The 14,003-nt window shown below is 57.1% G+C and overlaps 1 protein-coding gene across 2 annotated transcripts in view; it reads left to right on the top strand.

Annotated features, from left to right (window-relative positions):
• Positions 1–14,003, top strand: part of PDGFRB (platelet derived growth factor receptor beta) — a 60,158-nt gene that overhangs the window by 29,638 nt on the left and 16,517 nt on the right. For both annotated transcript variants that reach the window (XM_045026461.1, XM_045026462.1), the window contains exons 5-15: positions 1,628–1,755; positions 1,872–2,046; positions 3,823–4,015; positions 4,323–4,438; positions 5,634–5,760; positions 6,668–6,879; positions 8,213–8,310; positions 9,112–9,244; positions 10,465–10,569; positions 11,103–11,213; positions 12,204–12,357. In XM_045026461.1, the coding sequence (XP_044882396.1) occupies positions 1,628–1,755; positions 1,872–2,046; positions 3,823–4,015; positions 4,323–4,438; positions 5,634–5,760; positions 6,668–6,879; positions 8,213–8,310; positions 9,112–9,244; positions 10,465–10,569; positions 11,103–11,213; positions 12,204–12,357 (1,552 nt within the window). The remainder of the gene's footprint in view (positions 1–1,627; positions 1,756–1,871; positions 2,047–3,822; positions 4,016–4,322; positions 4,439–5,633; positions 5,761–6,667; positions 6,880–8,212; positions 8,311–9,111; positions 9,245–10,464; positions 10,570–11,102; positions 11,214–12,203; positions 12,358–14,003) is intronic.

Genomic DNA, 14,003 nt, shown 5'->3' with positions numbered 1-14,003 from the left:
CTTTTTGGCCTGAGGGCCGCATTGGGTTTAGGAAATTGTATGAAGGGCCGGTTAGGGGCTGGTGGCGCTACAGCCGTGCTGCCCGGCTGGAGCCGGGCCATGCTGCTGCCGCCGCCGCCACCGTGCAGCACAGAGACCGGGTCAGGCTGGTCTCTGCAGCTGCGCTGCCCCAGGAGCTCCAGCCCTGCTGCCCTGAGCACTGCGCCGACGGTGGAGCGAGCGAGCTGAGGCTGCGGGGGAGGGGGGACAGCGGGGGAGGGATGCGGGTAGCCTCCTGGGGCAGGAGCTCGGGGGCCAGGCAGGAGGGTCCCGCGGGCTGGATGTGGCCCATGGGCTGTAGTTTGCCCACCTCTGGTCGAAGGGCAGCTTCAGCCTCTCTCCAGGCTAAATATCTTCTTTGGCTGTCTCTCGATGCGAGGATGGAGTCTGCCAAGGGGGGTCATTGGTGAGTTTTGAAGTGGCCGAGGAGCCCAATTCTTGCCGTGCAGATTTCCCCACAGAAGTGGCAGGTGTGATCTTGGAGGAGACGTCGTTGTTGGCTGGAGCATTGTGCCCTTTCTTTCCTCTGTCTCATGATCACGTCTGTTCTCCTCCAAGGGAGCTGTGGGGTGGGGCGTGGGGTGGAGCCACCGTGTGCTGCTCCACGCCGAGTCCTCCCCGTTTGCTGGGTTGATGCCTCCCTTTTTAAGGCTAAATACAAACTCCCTGCCCCAGCCTAGCACCATGGTCCCAGGGCTCTGAAAGCATCTGGCTCACCCCTGGGTGAGGGTGAGGCTGCTGCTGCCCCTTGGGGAGTTCCCAGCACACAGGCTGCTAGAAGTCTGCGGCCCTGCTGGAGAGATTCGGGCGCTGCTTTCTATGGACTACATTTGCCCTCGTTCACCCCAGTGGCTCTCCATTGGCTTTGCCATAATGAGCATGTTCCATGGTAAATAAAAGCAGAATCCAGGCCTCTGGGCTCGCTCAGTTCTGAGTTTCCGCCACAGCGCTCCAGCAGCACCCCCAGGGAGAGGAACAGGTTCTCCTCTCGGGACTGCAGACCCCCTGAGCCGTTCCTAATGACAAGCTCCGACGGCAGGCGTAGTGCTCAGCGTGGGCCCACGCACTCCTTCCCTCCAGCTCCAGCGCCAGCTCCTGGGGAAGGGAACGTTCTCACAGGGCGGTAAAGTGGGCACAAGGTGGAACATGTCAGAGCCACGCTGGATTCCATCGAGAACACGGCTTCCTCTTTGCCTCCCCCCACAGAATTCCCCTGGCTCCCCAGAGGTCCCTGGGCTCCCCAGGATCTCTTTAAGATCATGTCCCTGCCCGACTCCAGAGTGCTGGTCAGAGTCTGGGACATTTTGCCGTTGAACTCAGCTGAGATTGTAACCCCTGTTCATTTGTATTTGCAGTAAAGCCTAGTGGCCAGAGCCCTGTAATGCTAGGCAGTGCACGGCCGTCTTTGCCCCAGAGAGCTTACAGGCTGAGTAAAAGATGAGAGACACCAGGTGGATGCAGACAGATAGGGAACAAGGAAGCCATGAGACAATGATGGCAGGCAGTGGTCCCAGCATGCCACCTGCCTAGGGTTTGGCTCTCCCAAGCATTGATTCACCCCCCTGCTGTTTCACTCCCTCCTCTTTAGTCTCGTCCCTCAATGTTTCCATCAGCGCGGTGCAGGCCGTGGTGAGGCGAGGCGAGAACATCACCGTGATGTGCACTGTGAGCGGCAACGAAGTGGTCGATTTCAGCTGGTTTTACCCTCGCCAGAAGGTGAGTGCTGCAGCCCGCGCTCTGTAACCGGCCTGGCAGCTCCTCCCCTTGCCTGGTCTGGCGGTCTCGTCATTGCTGATCTCGCGGGGCGGGGGTCTCCTCTCTCCCCTGCGCAGGCCGGTAAGGCTGTGGAGCCTGTGACGGACTTCTTGCCTGGATCCAGCCATGACATCCGCTCCACCGTGACCATCCAGAACGCAGAGCTGGAGGACGCCGGCACCTACATGTGCCACGTCTCTGAGGTCTACCACCAGAATACAGACAAGAAGGACATTGAGGTCAACGTGATCGGTGCGTTGCCACACTCTCGGGGCCAGCTAGCTCTGGGCACAGCTAACCCTCCAACCTCTCTCTCCCCAAGCCACACACGCCTGGATTCATCCCTCTTCCACATGGCCCTGGCAACCCCTGCTCCCAGAAAGTCACTCACCCCCGCTCCCTACAAGAGGCCTAGAATCATTCCCACTTGCTCCCACATATAGGAGAACCCCAGCATCTTGCTTATAGCCATGGGCAAGAGACAGTGAGCTACTCGTCCATGCTGGGCCTAGGAGCTCTGAGGCCCCTTGAGATATGGCTGGAACTCTGCTGCAGCCTCCCCCGGATACAGGAGCTGGCTCGGCCAAACGCACTCGCCTAGTGTCCCTGTGTGTGTGTAATTCCTCTCATCTTTAACTGGATTTTATTGGGTGAAACCTTCCCCTTCAGAATAACAAACTCCTCCCCTGCTGTGAGCTTTGCTGGCTTCCTAGAAGACCTCGGTCTCCAGAGCACCCCTCACAGACCCTGGAAGGCCCATCCTCCAACTAAAGACGGGTCTGAGGCACAAAGATTGGATCCAGATCAAATTGCCCCGAGATTTCAGGGGCATTGGGCCATCTCTACCCTTAACAGAGACAGATGTGTATCCATGTGGCGAGTAGCCAGATCCCCCTCCTAGGGTGACTAGGTGTCTGGTTTTGGACCAGAACTCCTGGTCAAAAAGGGATCCTGGCGGCTCCAGTCAGCACCGCTGTTGACTGTCCAGTTGGTGCCACTGCACAGCAGGGCTGGCAGGCTCCCTGCTAGCCTCCACGTCGTGAGGTTCCCGGGAAGCAGCATCATGTCCCCCTTCCAGCTCCTACACATAGAGGCAGCCAGGGTGCTCTGCATGTTGCCCCCGCCCCAAGCACCACTCCTGCAGCTCCCATTGGCTGGGAACCACGGCCAATGGGAGCTGCAGAGGTGGCACCTGCAGACAGGGCAGCGTACAGAGCCGCCTGGCCGTGCCTCCGCATAGGAGCCAGAGAGAGAACATGCTGCTGCTTCCGGGAGCTGCTCGAAGTAACCACCACCCTGAGCCTGCACCCCTGAGCCTCCCCCTCACCTCAAATCCCTGCCTCAGCCCTGATCCCCCCTCCTGCCTGCCGAACCCCTCAGTCCCAGCCTGGAGCACCCTCCTGCACCCCAAACCCCTCATCCCCAGCCCCACCCCAGAACCTGCACCCCCAGATGGAGCCCTCACAGTCCCCCATGCCCCCAACCCCCTGCCCCAGCTCCGATCCTCCCTCCCACCCTCTGAACCCCTCAGTCCCAGCCCAGAGCATCCTCCTACACCCCAAACCCCTCATCCCCAGCCCCACCCCAGAGTCTGCACCCCCAGCCAGAGCCCTCAACTCCCCACCCCAACCCCCTGCCTCAGCCCAGAGCCCCCTCCCATACTCTGTACCCCTCAGCTCCACCCCTCATCCGGAGCCCCCTCTTGCACCCCAAATCCCTCATCCCTGGCCCCACCCCAGAGCCCGCACCCCCACCCCCCCGAGCCAGCACAGTGAAAATGAGCGAGTGAGGGTGGGGAGAGCGAGCGACAGAGGGAGGGGGTGGCCTCAGAGGAGGGGTGGGGCATGGGCGGGGCCTCAGAGGATGGGCGGGGTGGGGGCGGGGCAAGAGTGTTCGGTTTTGTGTGAGTAGAAAGTTGGCAACCCCACCCTCTCCCACCCTTCTCTCTGTCTCCCCCCCAGCCTCCCTGCTCCTTCTCCTTTCCTGGGATGGGGATGCTGACCCTGCCCCTCTCTGAACCCTCTGCAGAGCGTGGCTTTGTGAAGTTCCACACTGGTCTGAATGATGTTGAGTTTGCCGAGGTGCACAAGAGTCGCACCATCCAGGTGCAGATCGAGGCCTATCCGCTGCCAACCATCCTGTGGCTGAAGGACAACGAGACCCTGAGGGTGGGGAACAGCAGCGAATTCGCCATCACCAGCAAGAACCTGTCGGAAAACAGGTGAGGCGGCCCCTGTGACTGGGACAGAGCCCCCCCCTCCCCCCGAGATGGGTGTGGCTAGAGCCCCGTGATACAACTGCTCCCATCCTGAGTGGAGCAGGGGGACGGGAATTCTCGGTGCCCAGCCAGAACTAGCCATCTACGTGGTGGGGGATCCTCCACATTGATCCTGACTCGACCGTTTGCTGTGCGATTTCTGTGCAAGCCTCAGGGTTCGGCTGGATGGGAGCGACTCACCCCAGTACGCCTGTTGAGCAGCAGGGAGCGTCTTCCCATCTTCACTGCTCTGGGATCCTTTTCCCTCCAGGTACCAAACCACTCTGACCCTGGTGCGAGTGAAGCAGGAAGAAGGGGGATTCTACACCGTCCGGGCATCCCATGAGGATGACACGCAGGAGATGTCTTTCTACCTGCAAATTAACGGTGAGAAGGCAGCACCACCGGCCTTTGAGACACACCGGGTTAGAGAGGGTCCTAGCATTCCCTCCACAAGTCACAGTGGGACACAAAGACCCGGCTGCTTTGATAGCAGCCTCTTTGGGTCATTTTTGTCAGGACCACAGGCGGAAGCAGACAACACCCTCACTCGAAATGTCTCAGATGGATTCGCCACAGGAAGCAGAACTAGGCTCCGCATTAGGCAGGGAACAGGATTGGCACCGTTGCCTATTAAAACTAAGCAATACTATCGCCATATGCGCACAACAAACAATCGAAGGCAGGTGAATGCTTCACATTTGGTTCATCAGGTGCCTGTGTATGTTCCTGCCTAAAAACGGCCAGAAAATGCCAGTTGTTTTTTGCTGGAAATTTTGTGGGAGAAAAGTTGTGGAGGTTGGGGGTTTGTTTTTTAATTTCCCAGGATTTTTGTATTTGTTTTTCTATAAAAAACACCAGAACCCCAAAAGATTTGTAGTTTTCAAAAACCATTTCCAGGCAAATTTTCCAGTTTTCAAAACTCCCGCAAAGTGTTTTACCAAAACATATTTTCATTTTGCTCAAAAAGCCTTTTTTTTTTTCAAAAAAAAGATGTTGCTGGAAACCTGTCGACCCTCCTTAGGCATTCACAGTGCGGCGTGACTCGGGGACCCGTTGTGAAGTGGGTGCAGGTCTAGCAGACACAGCGGAGTGGAGCTGACCCCACTTACACTGGGTCTAAATTTGCCCCTGAAATCTCAGCCCATCTGAGGTGTCGAAGAGTTCCCTGCCAGTCCCCCACCAGCTAACAGGGCAGTCTGGCAGGGAAACCTACTGCCCACACCGCCCCGGCTCACCCTCTGCCTCCAGCAGTGGAATTCAAGGGAGGGGACACCCTCATTCTCCATTCCAGCAGCTGGGGGCCCTAAGATTGGATAGCTGTTGCTGAAGGCACTGTGGCTGTGTACACGGCCCCTCCTGGGCCCTCTGCAGGGTGGCTACTTACTTCATTCATGTTCTCTAGCATGGATGGGTTCCTGCCCCCAGGCAGTCTCTCTCCAAACACACAGTGGGACCTCGCATGGCTCCAATAGCGGGGCTTTCCTCCTGCTGGTGAGATCAGCTGTCACCCACGTTTCATGACGGTTGCTCCCCTCCCGCTGGCAAAGCAAATGGCTGACTCTCTCTTCTCCCTTCCCAGTGCCCGCCAACGTGTTGTTGCTGAAGGAGAACAGCAATGCCAGCAGTGGGGAGCAGGCGGTCACGTGCTTCACTGAAGGGATGCCCCGGCCGGAGCTCATGTGGTTCACCTGCAGCGACATCAAAGGGTGAGGGGGCCTGGCGACCCGGCGCAGGCATGGAAAAGTGGGTAAAGCGCCTCTTGCTGGGCGAGGATGGGACTGACAGTTGGGGGAGTCCTCTCACCCAAAGCTCCTGGACCATGCCCTGTAGCACTTCCTGCTGTGAGAAACTGGGAACTGGGCATCTCTGGGCATTTCTTGCCCCATGCTCAGACCTCCTACGCCTCACTTACTATGTCTCCTGTTGGGAAAAATTGGGACTGACCTTACTGAGTAATTGATGCACTTGTGTGTCTAGTTAGTGTGTCCATAATCTCAGCCCTGAAGGGGTTTAGATCTCTGCCAGTGGGGTAAAAGAGACGGATCTCGGGTTTTTCACCTCAGTTATTATTTGAATTACCTAGTGCCTAGCAGTGCCAGCCACAGATGGGAACCCCAGTGCATTAGGGGTATAGACACAGAACAAAAATACAGCCCCTGCCCAAGGGAGCTTCCAGTCTAAGTGAAAGACAGGAGACAACAGGTGAATATGGACAGACAGACGTGAGGCTGTTGGCCAACGTGGTAGGCAGCAGTCACAGCACATGTGAATCAGGTCCTTTAGGGGCTGACCTTTGGCCTATTTCTGCAGACTGGCACAGCTTGTCCGCACCAGTCCTGAATTTCCCAGTTTTGTTTTCTTTGAGTCCCCCGCGGCTCATCAGTGATAATGCAAGAGACCAAACAAAGGGATCTGTGCTGGCAGTTCTAGTAGAGACACAGCAACAGGGAAGTGAGCGGGGCAGGGAAGCTCACTGGAGGAAGAGCTGTTATCCCATCATTTGCGGGGCACAGGGAGGGTTACAAAGAGCTGAGATATAACAGCTATAATACAGCATCCCGCAGCGTCATGCCGCCGGGATTGTCTCCCATGTGTGGCTTTTTCAACTGGAAGGTGCGGCACCAAGGAGCAGCCCACCAGGGTCCTGGAGAACAGCTCAGAGGAGATCAGCCTGAAGACCAGCTCCATGTACCATGAGACTCTGAAGGTTTACAGAGTGAACAGCATGCTGCAGCTCCGCAGGGTGGACAAACAGCTGCTCATCAGATGCTCTGTGCAGAATCTCCTGGGCAATAACTTTCAGGACATCACCCTGGTCCCACATGGTGAGTTGGCTGGCACCCGCTCTGTCCCACGTGTGCAGGTCTGTGTGCCATGGGGTCGAAGCTTAGCTCAGGCCAGGGGACTCTGCTGCCCCTAGTGTCTGCAGCCTGCTCCTTTAGTTCAAGCAGAAGAGGCCTCTTTATGGAGCAGCATAGCTGGAGGCGTGGTGCCCATTGGATGTGACCAACAGTTTGTGCTACCTGCATGAGGCAACTTCAGTGTCTGGTATGTGCATGCTTTGCCTATCTGGATAAAATATCCCTGTTCCTCCCCTCCCTCTCCCGGCTTTTCTTCCTGCAGGGCTCCTGCCTCCTGCTTTGGAGTCTGTGTCCGAAGGGTAAAGTTTACACATTCCTTTCTTTGCACAATCCAGTTGTAATGTCCTCTGTCCTGACACCGAGCAGTAACATCAGTGTAGAAACCAGGAAGGAGTGGATGTGCCAGAGCCAGACCTCACGGAGTCAGTGCAAAGGGAGAGCAGGGTGTTTGCACAAACAGATAGCAAGCGGGCATCACCCTTAGTGTATTTCACCAGCATTCATGTTAGCAGCTTGTTATCCAGGCTGCAGGCACTAGGGGGAGCCACATACACACATTTATAGGCTGTAAGATGGCTAAGGCCAGGCCACTGAAAAAGAACCTATGCTCTGGGCGAATGGGTCAGCCGGGACAGCTCCCACCAAGAGCGAGACCGCTGCCTCCTACTCCCCATGGCTCCGTACACACCCAGGGCTCCGTACAAATCTCCTCCAAAAGCCTCTGGGCCCTGGGGAGCTCTCCTGCAGCAAAGGGGCTGGAGCATCACCACTAATTCCTTCCCACCGCACCCTGATGGAGAGGCACCCCCCTCCCCGTGTGTTTGTGCCTCGGGGGGTTAGTTCTAGGGACAGGGAATAATCGTCCAGGGTTACCCTGAGTCCAGCACAGAAGGGAGAGGGTCTTCTCTGGGCATCCCAGGTGAGCCCTCGGCAGGGTCATCCCTGGCTGCTCTGGATCAGTGAACACTTCTCATGGGAGTAAGGGCTGGGTAAAGCCAACCAGGGGACACCACAAAGGCCTGGCTAAGGGTCACTTCCTGTCAGTTTCCAAGGGATGGCACGAAAGGACCAAGTTGTGCCCCAGGCCCAGCACTGGCTGCCCGGGGATGAAGTCGTCCGGGGAGGTTTGGAGAGGAAGGGGGGAGCAGGACTTATGGGACAAGACAGGGCGGGGTCTCAGAATGGGGCATTTCAGATGAGGCGCTCTTGGCTAGTTTCTCCAAGTGGCTGCCCTGAGCTCCCCAGGCCACGTGGGGCTGGAGGCATCTGATTGTTTTCCATGTGGTTCTCGTTGTAGACTCCCAATTTAAGGTGATCATCATCTCAGCCATCCTGGCCTTGGTGGTGGTGCTTCCTTTCATCTTCCTGGCGATCTTCGTCGTCCTGTGGCGGAAGGTCAGGGCGAGCACCATCTCCCTCTTTGGGAGGTGGGGAGGTCTCCTCCCTTTGATTACATGCACTGAGAGGGCCTGGCCAGGCTGTGATGGGCAGCTGGGGAACAGACTCCTCTTCTAGCTCCTTGGTGCAGGGCTGGAGCCCACCAGGCACAGGCGCCAACTCTGTGGGTGCTCCAGGGCTGGCACCCATGGAAAAAAATTAGTGGGTGCTTAGCACCCACAGGCAGCCAGCTCCCCGCTCCCATCCGCCGGCAACCCTGCCGATCAACTCCTCCCCTTCCTTCCCAGTGCCTCCCACCCGCAGCGATCAAGCGGTGTGCCGAAGGCGTTGGGGGGGAGGAGGGAGGAGCGGGGATGGTTGGGGGAGGGGGCGGAACTAGGCGGGAAGAGGCGGGGCAGGGATGGGTGCTTGGGAGAAGGGGTGGGGTGGGGGCGGGGTCTGGGTGGGAAAAGGGGAGGCAGAGGTGGGGGGAGCTTGGGGAAGGGGTCAGGCGAGGGCGGGGCCTGAGGCAGAGAGCAGGGGTTCAGCACCCCCAGGGCCTGGAGAAAGCCGGTGTCTGTGCCACCGGGCTTGGGCAGCCACCGTGGGCTCTCCGGTGTGACGCGCAGCAGCAGACCTTCCCTCTGGCCATAACGTGCGAGGAGTGTCCGTGCGAGAGCAGCTGTGACTGCACAGCTGGGATGTCTCCCTGCAGGGGCTGCGGGAGGCAGAGGGTGCAGGGTCACCGTCTGCAGGGGACACCTCCCAGCACAGCCCCTCTCTCAGCTCTCTCTTCTCCCCTCCCTTCCCCCTCTCCAGAAGCCTCGCTATGAAATCCGCTGGAAGGTGATTGAGTCGGTCAGCTCCGATGGCCACGAGTACATCTACGTGGATCCGATGCAGCTCCCCTACGACTGCAGCTGGGAGCTCTCCAGGGACAAGCTAGTGCTAGGTACTGTGTGCTCAGCAGGAATCACCGGGGGATGCTCGGTGAAAGGGATGTAAAAGAACGGGGCACAAATCCATGACCCCACAGAGGGAGAGCAAGCCTCCAATACCAGAGGGGGGGCCTGTGGCCAGGGCCAAATGTGCAGGAGGCGTGCGAAAGATGCGCTTTCGTGGGATGTGTCTCACCAATCCACCGACGCTCGTGGCGCTGAGAGACGGGGTCTGGGAAGCACATCCAGATCGCTCCCAGAGCCTGTGTTCCTTAGAGCGTTTAGGGGAATTCACTGGGCTACTGCCTGCTTTGGGGTGGGAAAGTGAGGCACATTCAGCAGGGCTGTCAGGTCCGGTGGCCCTGCCTCTTGGCCATGCTTCTCTCTCCGCTCCGCCTGGACCAGGGGCACTGCTGTGCAGATCAGAGACAGGAATTCAGCTCGTCACTGCAGGCCTAGCCTCTCGGGCAGCATCAGGGTGATGTTGGCCGTGCTCCCGGCACCGGAGGCAGCCCCAGAGGAGGGGAGCACACTAGCACGTATGGGACCCTCCATGAACTCACGTTCAGCATTGAAGAACCGCCTCCATTGTGGGAATAACAATGTGAGCATTCCCCATTGTCCTACAGCCCTTTACCTGAGGAGCTCGAAGCCCTTCACAACCGCCTGTGGGGCTGGGAGAGCAGGACCGGGTCAGAGAGCAGGGGGCATATGGGTGGGGTAGAAACATCCAGGACTTTCCTTGGGCTCAGGAACTTTTGGTAGGCCTGGTGCTGACATGCATGGGGGAACAGAGAGCGGGGGACGGGACCCATTAGAAATCTCAGGGCCGATACATCCAGGCCCCGGTCAAAATGCTTGCTGAACTGTCAGAAGGAAACCAGGCAGAATAAAGCATCTCTGAGAACGAACCTCTGTGGGGATGGACTTGTCAAACAGCGCTACCCCTGGTGACCACATCTGGAATAGCTACAGTTCTGTTTGGGAAAGGAGCCTCAGGCTTTTCCTCTTTATTAACGTGCTTCCAGCCAGGCGGAAATCAGCCTGGCACAGACATCATAACTCCCAGCTACCGCCATTCCCTGCTGTGATCGCTGTGGGTGTGCGGTGCTGCTGTCTTTCCAGTAAAGGGATGCACATTTTCTGAGCAGCTGCCTTGTGGGCCCCTCCCATCTAGCCCTCTGAGGGTTGCCCTTGCAGCTGAAATCTGCATCTCCCTGGTGTTTTGCTGCAGGGCGCACTCTCGGATCCGGAGCCTTTGGCCGAGTGGTGGAGGCAACGGCCCATGGCCTGAGCCATTTGCAATCCACGATGCGAGTGGCCGTGAAAATGCTCAAATGTGAGTTTCCCACCATCTCTCCCCTTCGTTCATTGCCACTCTACCCCTCTTCCTTCGTTCTCCCCCACTGCGTCCTTCCCTCCCGCCAGGAGACATTCCCTCCCTCTGCATAGACACCAGCTGGGTCAGTCATTTGTCTTGCCTCTCCCAGCCCTGCCCATGGGGGGACCAGGACGGTGCTAGCTACAGGTCTGTTCACTCACCGGTGATTCTAGCAGGGTTCTGTGGCCCCTGCCTGACATGGACAGGGATTTATTTCTAAGCACCACTGTCTTTCTTGCCTTCTCTCCAAAAGGCAAAGGTCTAGGTAAGCAGGACTCAGAGGGAGTTGCTGATGTCAGTTATCAGGGCCTGGCTAAGCACTCAGGAGCTCCCGGCTCCCAGCCTTGTTCTCAGAGCACTTCTCCCTCTGCCGACCCAGTGCTGTGTATGTTACACCAATTCCTTGGGGGCCGTGCATGTGTCGGGGCCGTGCTCTCGTCTCTCACACCTCAGCATTCTGATTTCATCTTACTGATGCGTCCGTTTAACAGCTACTGCCAGGAGCAGCGAGAAGCAGGCCCTGATGTCTGAGCTGAAGATCATGAGCCACCTGGGGCCTCACCTAAACATTGTCAACTTGCTTGGAGCCTGCACCAAAGGAGGTACCTGTTCCCTCCCCTGCCCCTCCCCTGGACATGATCCCCCTTCATCACAGCTGGTGCCTGTCCCCTCCCCCTACTGCCCCAAACATTAGCATCCTGCTTAGAGGCCACCACCCTTAGCATGGTCACCAGGCTGAGCTTAGGTGGCCCATCTGTGCACATGGGCCTGCTGCCTGAATGGGAGAAAACTCTGCACGAGTTGCAAGACTTCACTCCTCCCTGCTGTGTGTCCATCCCCCTCCAGCAGCAGGCATAAGAAAATGATCTCCATCCAATTTCCTTCCAGCAGCATGACCCATGAGAGGGGCCGATGCTTTGTGGAGAGCCCAGGTAGCCAACAGTGCTCCAGACTCGAAGGCCAGTGGTCCTGCCTGCTCTCCACTCATCTGAGTGTCCCAAATCCCCAAAAAAGCAGTGGGCCTCCCTCCCTGGGGCTCCCTGAGCCCCCTTGCAAGCGGTTGTGAGACCGTGCAGTGACCTCTTTGCGAAGGGTTGGCAGTAGAGCTGGTCAGGAATTTCACTGGAAAATGCCGATTTGTCAAACTGAACCTGTTCTCAGGAAGAAGTCAGGTTGGACAAATTTTTCAACTAAAAAGAAAATGCTGAAAAGAAAAGTGTAGAAATTGTCGACATTTTCACAATGAAAGATGCCAATTTTCTGTCTCAAAGCAACTTGTTGTTTTGAAATTTAAGGTAAGCATAGTCAAGAAAATTGTTTGTCAATAAAAAATGGTCAAAACGGAAATGAAATGTTTCAGCTGACCCAGAACCAAACACTTGAGGGGTTTTTCAGTTCATGACAGTTTTCAAGATTTCAACTTTTCATCCTAATTCGGGACAGGAAAATTTTTTGTGATCTTGAAAATGTTCACAAGACAGGAAACGCATTTCCCACCCAGCTATGGTTGGTAATAAAAGGACAGTCCTGGCCTTGAGCCAGCAAAGCTGCCCCAAGCCCACACCTGACTCGAGCGTTCTCCTTTCCTGCAGGCCCCATCTATATCATAACAGAGTATTGCCGCTATGGAGACCTCGTGGACTATCTGCTCCGGAACAAGCACACCTTCCTCCAGTACTACACCGAGAAAGCCAGGCGAGAGATGGAGGTGTATGGGAATGGCTCCGAAGAGGACAAGGTGTACAGGTGCCTTTAAAGTAATAGCCTTCTCAGGAGCAGCAGAAGGTCTATAAATGTAGGGGGGCCAACGGCGCTCAAGACTGTGGCCCCGCCCCCCATGCCTCCCCTTCTTCCTGAGGCCCCAACCCCCATGCCACCCCTTCCCCTAAGGCCCCGCCCCTTCTCCCTCAAACCCCATCCTTGCACTTTGACTTCCCCGAAGGCCCCACCTTTGCACTGCCCCTTCCCCCCAAGACCCACCCCCTGCTCACTTCTCTCTAGCCCCTCCTCCCACGTCGCTCAGCCTTACCGGTAAAATGTGGGAGGGCTATCCCCTCCCGCTTTCAAACGTGGGGGTCCGTGGCCCACCCTGTTGTCTATTCCTTTATGAATGCAGCCATCCCAGCCAGCCACAGCAGGGTCCTGTCCTTTTGGGGCACTAAACCCTAAAGATTATGTTCTCTTGTTCACACTGGGGAAGACTAGTGACTTACGGGTAGGCTAACCTATGAACCAGATCTGCAGTACATTGATTTCAGTGGAAATTAGGAACCTAAATACCTTTGCGGATCTGGGTCCCGCCCTGGAATTTTCTGCTTTTAATTCTTCATTTGCAGAGCAGGCCCTGTTGTGCTCAGTGCCGAAGTGGGCAGATTTAGCGCAGCTTTGTGACAGTTTTCTTTTCCCTGAAAAAGAGGAAAATAGCCCTGTTACTGTCCGGCTGCTGTAAGAGGCGTGGGAATCTCTGTGCGGATTGACTGAGAGGCATTGCAGATGGATGTTACAAAGCAGGGTTTTGTCCCAGCACACAGAAACAATAGTGAAATGAGACAGGCACTCAGTACATTGATAGAAGCTCTTGCAGTTTCCATTTCAAGTCAGATGAGACAATAATAAATGTTGAACAAAAGAACGTTAATCTGGGCTCAGTCTTCAAATTAAGGCCTTGAAAATGCTAGCTGCAATTTTGTGCATGCAGCAGCTTTTCACAGGGGAAATTTGGCAGGTGCAAAACCTTGGATTTCTGCATGCCAGTTGCATTTGTGCACTCGAAGTGGATTAGGGTTGCCAGGTGTCCGGTTTTCGACTGGAACGCCCGGTCGAAAAGGGACCCTGGCGGCTCTGGTCAGCACCATTTACCAGGCCGTTAAAAGTCCGTTCGGCAGCGCAGCAGGGGCCCAGGGATAACGCAGGCTCCCTGCCTGCCCTAGCTCTGCCCAGCTCCCGGAAGCAGACGCCAGGTCCCTGCGGCCCCTAGGCGCTGGGGTGGCCAGGGCGTGGGAAGCACTGCACGCTGCCCCTGCCCTGAGTGCCTGCTCCGCAGCTCCCATTGGCTGAGAACTGCGAACAACAGGCGCTGTGGAGGCGGAGCCTGCAGAGCCTCCCTGGCCATTCATGTGTCTAGGGGCCACAGGGACCTGGGGGCCGCTTCCTGGGAGCCACGGTAAGTGCCACTGGGACCCCGCACCCCCTCCTGCACCCCAAACCCCTCATCCCCGGCCCCATCCCAGCGCCCATCCCTCAAGGCAGAGCCCATACCCCCAGAACAACCCAGCCCCCTCCTGCACCCTAAACCCCTTATCCCTGGTCCCACCCCAGAGCCTGTACCCCCAGCTGGAGTCCTCACCCCCCCACCCCCTGCCCGGAACCCTCTCCCATACCCTGAACCCCTC

Source organism: Mauremys mutica, chromosome 8 (genome assembly GCF_020497125.1).
Source record: "Mauremys mutica isolate MM-2020 ecotype Southern chromosome 8, ASM2049712v1, whole genome shotgun sequence".
In the NCBI taxonomy this organism is placed as follows: Eukaryota; Metazoa; Chordata; order Testudines; family Geoemydidae; genus Mauremys; species Mauremys mutica.
Note: the sequence above shows the minus strand (reverse complement) of the source record. Positions and strands in the feature narration are given on the sequence as shown.